Source organism: Neodiprion fabricii, chromosome 1, assembly GCF_021155785.1.
Source record: "Neodiprion fabricii isolate iyNeoFabr1 chromosome 1, iyNeoFabr1.1, whole genome shotgun sequence".
Lineage (NCBI taxonomy): Eukaryota > Metazoa > Arthropoda > Insecta > Hymenoptera > Diprionidae > Neodiprion > Neodiprion fabricii.
In genome coordinates, this window is record NC_060239.1 from 12,462,176 (window position 1) to 12,474,201 (window position 12,026).

The window sequence follows — 12,026 nt, forward strand, 5'->3', positions numbered from 1 at the left end:
TTCAGACATAATGCTGAAACAGTATTTTTTCTGTACATGCACGAAAACGCCCATTTTTCTCTCTGTTTTGACGGACCAATGTCTCATTTCGTCTTCTTGAAAGTCTTTGCTCGCTAAAACTCTTTACTCCCTAAAAGTCTTTTCTCGAATTTTGAGAATTGTGTAACGTGACGCGTGAAGTTTTTGCAGAAAATAATGACAAGTGACGAATCTTAGCATGACGAGGAGTTCGTAATGCCACATATTCTGGCATCAGCTCAGCAATTGTCGATTCTGCGCTACTCAAAAAATCAAAGAATAAACATACCGCCGCTTATGGTAACCTTTTAGCCTGGCAAAACAAACAAGGCATGACTTTGTTCAGCGAACCTGTGTTTCAAATCTATTTTGAAAATTCGTCCAAACATTCAACACCTTCGACCTTATGGTCTATCTATTCAATGCTAAGAACCACAATCGACGTTAATAAAGGCATCGATATAACTAAATACATGGAACTGCTTCTTTTTGTAAAATAAAAAACAAGAGGCTTGGATTTCAAAGTGAGAACTCCCAAATTTTGACTTCTGAGGAGATGGATAACTTCCTGCACGAAGCTCCAGACTATAAATATTCGTAAGGTGAGGCATTTTTCTTGTAAAAATTCCTTCCTATGCTAGTTTACTCACAACTAGAATGCCCATGGCGAATACGCACGAGCGTATTTACGTCACAGCAGCGATTAGAAAGCATAGCTGTTCTTGAAATTCACAATGAACTTGCTAACTAATTGATCTGCACCTGATCTGAAATGAATTTATTGTAAAAAAAAAATAACATGCGCCGTAGGTACTACTTTCCAACTGTTGGAGCGAATAAGACAAAATCATGAAAATCCAAAAAAAAACCAGCCTCCCCCCCACCCCTTATCCTCACTAATTCCACACCCTCAGTGAAATCAAGTTGCCGACCTTGGATCTGTGACCACAAGACTTATGATCAATCGTCAATGAACGATCGGTCAGGAAAATGCACTTATCAACCCAATTTAAATTTGCCAGAAGCAAAAGCTTACACTGAGCATACTTTTCCCCGAACATCAGCGACAGTACTTGTCGATGTTGGTGCAGACTTATTAGCCATTAAGCGGTAAGGTGGCTGGAAGTATGATCGTGTTGCAGAAGACTACATCGAGGATTCGATCAGTAATAAAACCAGGAGACTGAATCAATTAACAGAAGTGATAAATTTTAAACCATTCTCCACAACAGCTTCGGAGTCCAGAAATCTGTCACCAAATAAAAATAAAAAATACCAGGAGCAAGCGAATTTTGATGAATTGTTATCGAAGAACTTAGCGTCTTCAACGGTAGGAAATGAGAATATCGACGTACAAGGGACAAAAAGTTTGACTCAGATTCATTATCATTTTAATACAGCCTTAATCAGGTCAATCGCATTCGATAAAAGAAAGATTGACTTTCTTTGAGAAAGTGATATTATTTTCTCAGTGATACTTCCATAAAAATAACAATTTAATGATTAAAATTTGAAAGGTAAAATCGTAAGTCAACATTCCAGTAAAAGTGATAAGATTTCTAATTTTCCCACTGATATTTCTACGAAGGTGATGTACATTTTTTTTGTGCTACATACACCACTTTTGAACACGTGATTCCATTCTAATGAAGAAGCAATGATGCTATAACATTAATGAGGGCAACGTGATATATGATGGTTCACGTAACCAAAGAAAAAGTGTTTTGATTGAAATTCGTGACATGTTATAGTTCTGTCTGATAAATAAAATATAAAATTATATTAGTGTGGTAAATGAAATCCCAATTATTATTTTTTCATCATGAATTATTTTTTATTGTATTTTTTGGGACTTCGCTAACCAAACCCCCTACCAGGTTTCCGCCCCTTGAACCCAGCATGAATCCGCCGCTGGATCCAGTTGCAGTACTTCAATAAACGTTCGTACCATTTCTACTAAGGCAAAATCCTAATATTCGATTCATTCTTTCTAGAGCCAAAATTGGCCTTCGTGCGTGTACAAAAAAATAAAAAATCGTGTCAACCTGTGGGAGAAATAAATTATAAATGAACACATCATACGAACCTTTGTTTAGAATATCCGACGCAACGGTTAGAATTTGATAAATTACATGACTTCCATATTTGGCAAGAACACTGAACCTGGTTAGAATATCCACATCATGTTTCGTATTCTGAATTTCATCGGTTGACCAAGTTGAGTAATTGTTTCTACTCACTAGGTCGTTTAATTTGTTATCGAGGCTCGTCACAACGTTACTGCAGGTATATAAACGTTAAAATCAAAAATGTTGTTACAATTAATATCATGAGCTTATCGGACAGTCAGAGTCGATTAAGGAAGCTTACGAATTTGTATTGTTTTATAAAAAATCATAATCATTAAAAACGAAATTAGGAGAGTACAATAAAATTAGAAAAACTGGTATACCCATCACAATGGTATTATAATTAAATATTTTTCTAAATCACATATCACTCAAACGGCACAAAAGAAAAACAATTACATGCAGTAGATCACGCACAGTTATCGGTTCAACTTGGGTAATCAGAATCGACTTGACATGCTAGACGTGTATTTAACTAATACTTAAGGGTAAACTCACTTCCAATCGGTCAAGTCCGTAAATTTACTTTTAACGAATCTTATGGCATGTTTGAAAACGTTTTGGACATCATTGAAAGAGATTTTTGGTTCGCCTAAAATAATGCTCGATTCCCAGGATAGCTTGGTAAGATTTGCAACAAGGCGTCTGAATTTTTTGTAACCTCCAGTCCAATCGAACGATGTCTCATAATTACGATCTTCGTTCTGAAGAACAGAGTGATAGGACAAGGGTAAGTACATTTTGAAGTTTCTTTGAAAGTTAGACACTGATAGGAATGTTAATACTTACGGTGTGTATATCAAACAACTGTTTCCATTCATTGATGAAAAATCCAGGGTTACAAGCTATTCTCTCAATTTCTCTGATAATCTTACGAGTTCCATTGCGAACGTCTAGAATTTCACCAACGCTTTGTTTTTTTAAACAAGGCCAGTCTGTTTCGTGAGTTTTGTACTCAATGATTGCGGAAAGCTAAACAAAAAGAGGTTTAATATGAATATTACAAAACCGAAATTCGAAGAAGCAAACAATGACTTCAACGAGCGAAAAAGGGCGGTGATTGATTATAATAAAAAAAAGTGCTAAGTATTGTAACGAGATGTACGTATACTCTCGTACGATCCGTGCTCTTTTTATATGTTACCTCTTTCCTTTGTACTCTGGGGTTACCACCCCTGTGCAATGAAAATTCGTTCTATTCTTTTCTACTCTACATATGTTTTTGACTATAACGATGTATGTGTACCCAGGGGTATAAGGGTTTATCTCGGCTTGATTGTTAATAAATAAGTATATAACCACAATACCGCAAGACCGGTCACCGAAAACAAGAAGTCTTACACGTAATGCGTGCATTATTCTGAAATACTCTGAAACTTCTGTAAAGGATAAGTTAGAAATGACAAGCGGAAAATTTGGAAAAATTGTGGCGTAAATTCTCCACAAGGACAAGAGCAAAAAGAAAAGGAATGGTATTTGATTGTGAGATGGAGCTGATATCAGTCGGGAGTTACAAGATAGCCAGAGCATGTTTGAACAAGGTAAAGAAACTCGCTAGGATAAGAATGTATCAAAATAGGACATTTGAATGGAAAGCAAAAAATCTTTGAGGAAAGCGAATATGGAGATAAATGAGTGGATATAAACATACGAGAAGAAGGTAGCTTTAAAGGAAATGGATAAAGAAGTGCAGTCACAAGAAGCGAAGGTAAAAGTACGGTACTCAAGATATGATGAATGGTATAAAAAAATGAGAGGGCTGGGAATACCGAAGTGCCTAAAATCAGTGGAAGTGAAGGAAAGATGATGAGGAAAACGGGATTTATGTCCGAAAATGAAATGCAGAAACGGAAAACAAGAGAAGCTGTATAGTTTGCAATGGGGAGGTGGAGGGATGGGAACATGTGATAGAGATGCACAATACAACAGGACTAAGGTGATAGTTGAAATTGGTTTTTTTTTTCTTTTAGTTTTTTCGATCATTTCAGGGTATCAGAATCAGTATCGCGAGAAATCGAGAAAAACGTGTGGAATCGCTTTGCACAACGTGAAAACAATAATAACACAACATGGAAACCGCAACGACGGCGCTCCGACCGCGGTATGGCAAATCTTGTTAACTAACTCTGAACGTTGTGAAGTTACTAGACAACGTGGACTACTGGATGTAATCTCGAAGAACGAGACTCCAAATATAATTCTGTGTTTTATCCATTAATTTTATGAAGATAATATCAGCAAAAAATATTCAAATACACCGAGAGAATAATACTTCGAAATTGTTTTACAGCAAAGTCTTGACATCTTCGACAGTGAATATCGATAAACAATATAAAAACTCCTGTTACTCACATTTTGCATTTTCAATGTTAGTAAGTCTGCGACATCATTTACGCCGTCCTTGATATTTCTCAGAACGATTTCTTCAAAAATTTCGGTTTCCGGCATTAAATTCAACCCAATTGAAGATGTTCCGTTTTTATCCATAATAATCGTAATTCGATCCTCGATAGTCTGAAAAACTTTCGAAAATGCTGTGGCCCACAACTTGATAGTTTCCCATTGCTGATGATACATAAATTCATACAGTGGACTATCAAGTATTTCGCCCAACTTACACAGGAGAGCTACACTGCAAAACAAGAACATGAATAAAGCACACCGCATCTCGATGTGTATACCCGTGTATACTTGTTACTCGATTACTGAATTTTTACTTTCTCAACTTGGCGTTTCTCATTCGAGGCGAAGGCTCTAGGCATTCTGTAATCCAGGATTCGAAATTGGATCCGAATAATCGCTTTTAGTTCTAACGTGTTCGTATTTACCTGATTTCCCAGCCATCGCGAGAAGTGATATTTTTCGTCCAAGAAGTAACGAACAGATCTTTCAGCTCTTGCCGTTCGGTAAAATTGTATTCTGGATACTTTATATGGATAATTCTATCTATATGGCTATAAATCGTTATCACTCTTTTGTTGAAATCTGTCCAATCAAAAGAATTTTGGCTCAGTGAAAAATTCGAAGTCTTCCATTCATTTTCAGATCCATAATGTATTTTGCGTTCGATGTATTCAGAAATTTGACAAATTCGACGTTTCAAACGAGTCTCATTCGTCCCTTTTGGATAAATGATAAGGTGAGGTGGGTCAGAGACTTTGCAATAAGCATGCGTAAAGTTTGAAATTTCAAAGATATTTAAGACCTGTGAACAAAAAAAAAAAAAGAAAATAAACAGAAACAACAACATAAATATAAATATTTCGGTAATATTCATTTCGAATATTAATATCTTGTCATAACGATACCTTAGACCTATTTGCGGCAGTCAAATAAAACGCGTTGACTAGTTGGGGTACGTCTTCGTCAACTTCTTTTACCCAATCCATCGGTTCATTTTTTAAGCTTCGAACTAATGTTGCAGCCAAGTAATCCATTTTAGTGAGGCTAGGTTTAATAGTACCGAAACTTAAACTGCGCAACCCCACTTTTTTGGCAATGCTCAGATGAATCGCAAGTCTGGAGCATACAAATTCACGTTAGAGTAAACTTTTACTTGACCAACTGCAATACTGTTTGTTGTAATTTCTAATTTCTCCTGAATAAAGCCATGAAATATATTTTCCTTAACCCTTTAACGGTCAAGCCTCTTTCCCATTGAAAAAAAAAATACATTTTTCTCAGATGTTTCGAATTTTTCGCAATCAAAATGTTTGAGAAATTACACTTTTTGAAAACAGAGCTTTTCAATTTTCGTGCCTAAATAAGAAATTATTCAAATGAAATTATTTAACGGCAACTTTCTTTAGAGTGAGTTACTATTTTTTAAATTATTTCAGGATGTTTAAACTGAAATTGAATAAGATATTTTTAACAATAACTGTTTCGTCATTGTAGCAAATATACCAAAATGGTAAGCAAAGGGTTAACGCGCTAAATCATTCATACTGGGTTGACAATGGATTGAAGAGGAAAATGTAAAAAGGTTGTGAGTTACCTGAATCAAAACTTTAACAAAGGGATGAAAAATATTTTTTCTACGCTGTATGGCACGAGAGAAACTAATAAATCAACTCGATGTTTATTTAGGGGGTATTTTATAATTATTATGCAAATGTATGATCTAGGTTCGAATGTTTATGGGACCGAACAGACAGTATGGCTAGCATATTTCCATGAAATACATATACCTATGATCCGCAACGAAAGCATGTGAAGTGTAATAGAAGCCACCAAAGACCAAAATTATTTTAAATAATTTGAATAATTGAAATTTGAAAACACACGAAACAGTTACTGCCAGTTCTTACCAGGAAACATGCAAATCACCAAGACCTCCCTATTTTGTGTAGTAATATCGAAATATAATTCCAAGAGCTACAGGCGCATTCAATTTCAGTATTTTGTCTCAATACATTCAAAGTACATACGCTGGTTTAATTGATTTAAAATCCCGAAGCTCGAATAGCGATAATACAGATTCAACAAATCTTGACGAAACTGCAACATCCTCTTCCAGCTGAAATCTTTTCTTTAATGACATATTTTGCAGTCACTGTTATAGTGTTTTATTCGTGAACTTTGATGGGTAATATCCTTGAAACAATTATACCAATATTCATCAGATTCACAAACCAAAGCATATTGATGGGGTTTTTTGGCCCGGTGAGTTTAGTTGTAAATTGTTATTTTGGTATTTTCGATCTCACTAAATATCCGAAAATATTACAATTTCGCTTGCATTGAATGACGCTGTGCAAAAACGAAGACCTATTTCATGTTTTCATTCACGAGAAATTAGAAATGAAATTGCAGTTGATCAAATAGATGTATATCATCATGTTAAGGGTAGCACTAAGGTTATCAGTTAGTTTTTGAATGATTCATCAAAAGTGTTTAGAATTACATGTCCAATCTGCCCCGAGGACTCATGTTCCGATGTGTATCAGACCAAGTACTGCTTGGGACAAAAATTTTCCAATCGGGTTCCTTTGATGATTTAGGAGTTTCTAAATAAAGCACAAATTTCTTAACGCTTCGGATAACAGTTGTTAAATTAGAAGTGCTCGTTGGCACTGGTAATCCTATGGCTCCATAAACAAATGTGTCCAGCATGTTTTGTACCTAAATAAAACAGACAGTGAATAAAAAATTTTTTGTATACTTCTATCCCATCTCAATCAAAGGCAATAACAATACACGTATGTGCATCCACTCCTTACCAGATGTTCAAAATTTTTAAAGTTAAAACTGTCGTAGATTTCGGTTAAAAACTTTTTTCCTTCTTCGCTGCAAAGAATATTTAAAGTAGCTCTGTAATCTTGTGGTGAGTCTTTGGAGTCATTAATAATTATCTGGAGCATTTTCTGGTCGCAAAATACTTCTCCGGCACCCTTATTTATTTCTAAGAAATTCTGTCAAAAGCAATACGTTCACCATGAGATAAAACAACATGTACTACATCATTAAAAATTCACACAAACAGTGTCTTTAGAATTACACGTACCTCGACTATATCAAGTTGTGATAGGGATTCTATGATTTTCCGATAAATCGTAGGATTTGTCATTAAAATAGAACGTACAAGTGAAGTATGATTCTGGGCAATGTCCCAAATTCTTTTCGAGGTTTCAAAATGAAGAGTAGCAACGTGGTGTGTAGCTTGAACAATCACATCCGTTAACGAAATTAAGTACGACAAATTGTTCATGATTTTCTTCGGAAAAAAATTCCTCAGGCTGTCGAAAACCTCGGCCGTTCTATAATGGTAGAGTTTTATTAGTACTTGCCAGGTTATGTATCGGTAGGTATGTAATATTTTTAATTGCACATACACTTCAATGTCACCTTGATGCTCACTCAACAAAATCTTAGTAAGCTTGGTACCTCCCAATAATACTTCCCAGGCGGCATCCAAAATTTTACCTACATTTACAGCTTCGTAAGAGTGGAAAGAAGTATTTAAATTTGTCAAAATATTCTCTGTCATTGTAAAAACACTTTCGTGAGTCGATGGGTCGATTGAATTATTCTGAAACGTATTTTTGACCATTTGCAGCATCGAGTTTAGTTTGAGAAAACCATTTCTCGCGATAGGCCAATGCGCTTCATTTTGAAATATTGGGTCCAACAAATCAATCGCATCGGTAATGCTGAAATTATGAACCTTTTGTAATCCGTATCCAAACTTACTAGTAATAAGCTTGAGCTGTCAGATTATGTCAAAAACGAACACTTTTTACAATGTGAACTATTATTAAGTACTTACAATGATAAGTTGATCTCCTTGAAAGTTACGTTTCTAAAGAGTGGAATTATCTTTGGTAGCCATTCCTGAAGTCTTAGCTTTTTTGGTACATGTAAGTCTACCATTCTCAAACTCAATATGGAATCCGCAGTTTGTTGAAGATCTCTGAAAATATCATAACTACTAAACTTGGCCATCACCAAATTTACCATGCTGAATATTCCGTTGAAATCTAGTTGTTCGGTCAATCTCTGCAGAAGTTCTGGAATTAATGTTGAATTCAGAGAACAGAGTGCTTTAGACACTTTCAAAAGATCCTCGTCAGTTTCGAGGATGAGGAATTGCTTTAAACTCTCTGGCGTGCAAATAATACCATCCATATTAGAGGATCCAAAAGCCGCAGCAAGCTAAAAATAAATTTACAAGTTGGAAGACTGGAATTGTTTAAATTTTTTGTAATAGTTTCAAGGTTATGCTTTTGAAATTGCAGGATAAAATGTAGTATACGTGTTAATAATAAGTAAGAACAACGAAATTACTCACATATTGTAGTTTTATAGAAGCGTTCAGAATATTATCCACTACTACCGGACTGAAATTAGGCACTTCACGTTGTATGAGATCTCTGATCTCGTCATGATCACTGAATAAGTCACCGAGGTAAATACCTCTTTCTGTAATTGAAATTGGCGACAAAAATGATAGGTTCGTGTTTAAACCAGAATAATACTTTTGTATTGTTGAGTAAAATACCACTTACCAAATATTTTCTTAACACCTGGTCGAGTTAGAACTTCAGCCATGGATTTGAAAAATTTGATACTCTTAGGTAAAGCTTTGACGACACTGAAGGTTGTTTCATTTTTTATCATTGGCTGCAGAGCGTTTAACAACGGCCCGAGTCTGCAACGTTGAGTGAATAGTTATATAATACATGTGCAATTGTGGATTGAATCGAAGTAATTATTCGCATATCTGTCAACAAAAAAGCTCCGCGACTTACTTGGCATTTTTGTACGACGGTACTTCCTCGTATTCTGACAGAGGCTTGCAGGGATTGCCCAAGGTACAAATAAAATTTTGCAGAAACGGCAGGAATTCATTTTGAGGCATCAGTCGAGCAGGGAATTGACAAGTTGGGTTGTACTCAGGATCGGTATTATCTCGTACGGCATACAAAACGAGGAATACCAACACTGGCCATAACAAGACCAGAGCCAGCATACCCTAAAAAATAATTTTATTGCATACACGAAGCACACCAGCGGTGTATGAAATCTTTTTCGTACAAGCTAGAGTATTCTCTATTATCGTTGTTTTATAATTTAAGGTATAATTTGATTTAATCACTGAGACGTGGAGATACTTACTGGATTTCGTTTTCGAACAACATAATTCTTCCACAGCAACAGACATAGCTGGTCACCTATCATGATGCGCACCGCCCCTGAAACACAGTTTATCACTTTTTTACTTTTACACATGGTGAAAGTCTCGCAAAGTTTCGAAGTTGCATTGAGTGAATTTCAGTACTTTTATATGACGCATGCCTAACTTTTGATCGGAAGTTAAACATTTATGTAGTATTTTTCGAGTTCATCGAATTCGGTGTATAATACGTATGATGCGACATCGTTGCTCGTTATTATAATATAATTTCTGATAACAAGGAGTCCGCGCCAAAGTTGGTAGACCTCAGAAACACAGATAAAGTGGGGTAAGCTGTAAAACTCGTTCAAGCGTACTGTACTTTGCGACAGCCGTCCATAATTTTGAACATTGAGATACGATTTTGAACAGTAGGTGAAAATATCTTGAAAAGATGACATGATCGATCTACTAAACACTGAATATTGCAGAAATAATTGTGAAATGTTTCAGTTGATAAAATATGCAATTTGCCATCCTTATGAAATACAGTGGAATCTGGTTACAAACAATTTCCACTTTGATTTTTTCAAGTCCGCTCAAACGCAATCCCACACCGCAAGCCAAGGCCAAGCTTAGCGCAACGTAGCTGATTACAAGCAATCTCTTCTAGCGCGGTGATTTTAACTACGTAACTTATACTATTGGGTCTGTCCGTTCTAGGGTTGAAAAGTATGTGAGCATATTGAGATGATTCAAAAGCAAACCGAAATATGAAATTTTTATTCTTTCATAAACCTACCCATGGAGTAATTACTGAGGTAAGGTACTACGTAATATGGGCACGCGAATGGATTTTGGATTACAACGAAAAAAGAAAATTGTTATTGGAAATACTTGATGAATAGTTACATGTAAATATATATACGTAGGTATTACCAATGATGAAAATTCAATAATTAGCAATGAAACAGAATTATCGTACGTAACGCAATGAGGTTTACTGCATTATAATTTTCAAATTACACGGTTAAAAAACTTCGAAATCTCTCGGTATTTATTCAAAAAAATGTTACCATAATCTATCCCGTTCTTAAATGGGCATTATCTAATTGTAAACCCTCTTCTTCAATCCCGATTTTACTCCAGCGTTTGTATATGGTCGTCGAAGGCATATTAATCCAAGTATCGTTGATCCAATTGATGTCTTGGAGGGTAATTGCCTTGAGATAATTCCTAATGAAAATTCGTGTACATTTAGTACCTATTATTGATGAAACAAGCCGAAACTTGTACCGTATTTTAAGGATTTCTAATATTCCTTGATCCATCGGTAGTATGAGTGAAGTAACGTTCGGCGGTAAAAACCTTACTTCAATGTCACCAACTCAAATGGGAACATGAGCCTTAGAATTGTCCACAAGGTGCAATATTTTCGTTCACAGGTGTTTTGATCGTGAAAATGTTTGTATTTTGAGGACGAATTCTTTGTGAAATCAGACTTCAAGAATAGCTTTGGTCTGTTTTTTTTTTGCGTAGGTGTAATGTACTCGTAAATTTGCTTTACAATTTTTCCAACAGTTATACGAATTTTATCTTCTTTAAAACCAGGAGCACAAATTTTATCACTGCTGCCAAAAGTTTTATCTGTTCTGAATTTCCACGTGGTCTTGTTGATATTGAAGTTCTGTACTCTTAACGAATTCACGATCTTATCGAATATTCAACAATTATCTCTTAAAATTTTCTACTGCTTGTGGATCGTCAGATAGCCGTTGTCCTGCAACACTTCGCAATCAAGTGCCATTGCGTAGTTCCTAGCCTGCGTGCCAGCCGTCACTCGAAAAGCCTTCTCTTTTAAAACGGAACTAAAAACGGATATTTTCCGCACTTTAACATGAATAAACGACATGCATAATTATTGGTCCAATTGTTCATTATCTGCTCTTCGGTTTGTCTTAAAATTTTTTAGATTCTTAGTTTTACGCAATTTATTCGTTTCTGATCTTTGATCAATCCATTATTGTAGTAAACTATTGTCCAAATTAAATTTCATGCTCACCGACTCCCTCGATTCCGGTTCCCGATGTTTAGAAACAAATTTTCATCACTTAAATACACAATATTATTGATTTTAAAATTAGAACTATAGACTTCTAATGAAATTTTAATTCATAAATTTCACTAATCAACGATATGAGCGAGTTTTGTAGCATTTATAAATTAATAACATCATTATTTCAAACGGTTCGATGTTTGAGGCC

General features: G+C 35.4%; 1 protein-coding gene across 3 annotated transcripts in view; it reads right to left on the reverse strand.

The window, feature by feature from the left end:
* The window catches only part of LOC124179937, a 55,684-nt gene that overhangs the window by 24,255 nt on the left and 19,403 nt on the right, over nt 1–12,026 (reverse strand). For all 3 annotated transcript variants that reach the window (XR_006870177.1, XM_046564831.1, XM_046564821.1), the window contains exons 2-16: nt 9,765–9,841; nt 9,398–9,621; nt 9,155–9,297; nt 8,938–9,068; nt 8,416–8,801; nt 7,982–8,299; nt 7,654–7,906; nt 7,370–7,561; nt 7,054–7,271; nt 5,456–5,666; nt 4,976–5,352; nt 4,500–4,779; nt 2,937–3,119; nt 2,646–2,851; nt 2,105–2,298 (exon numbers count right to left, since the gene is read on the reverse strand). Coding sequence is in view for 2 of the 3 variants with exons in the window: in XM_046564831.1 (XP_046420787.1) it covers nt 2,105–2,298; nt 2,646–2,851; nt 2,937–3,119; nt 4,500–4,779; nt 4,976–5,352; nt 5,456–5,666; nt 7,054–7,271; nt 7,370–7,561; nt 7,654–7,906; nt 7,982–8,299; nt 8,416–8,801; nt 8,938–9,068; nt 9,155–9,297; nt 9,398–9,621; nt 9,765–9,827 (3,379 nt within the window). In the remaining variant the exon portion in view is untranslated. The remainder of the gene's footprint in view (nt 1–2,104; nt 2,299–2,645; nt 2,852–2,936; nt 3,120–4,499; nt 4,780–4,975; nt 5,353–5,455; nt 5,667–7,053; nt 7,272–7,369; nt 7,562–7,653; nt 7,907–7,981; nt 8,300–8,415; nt 8,802–8,937; nt 9,069–9,154; nt 9,298–9,397; nt 9,622–9,764; nt 9,842–12,026) is intronic.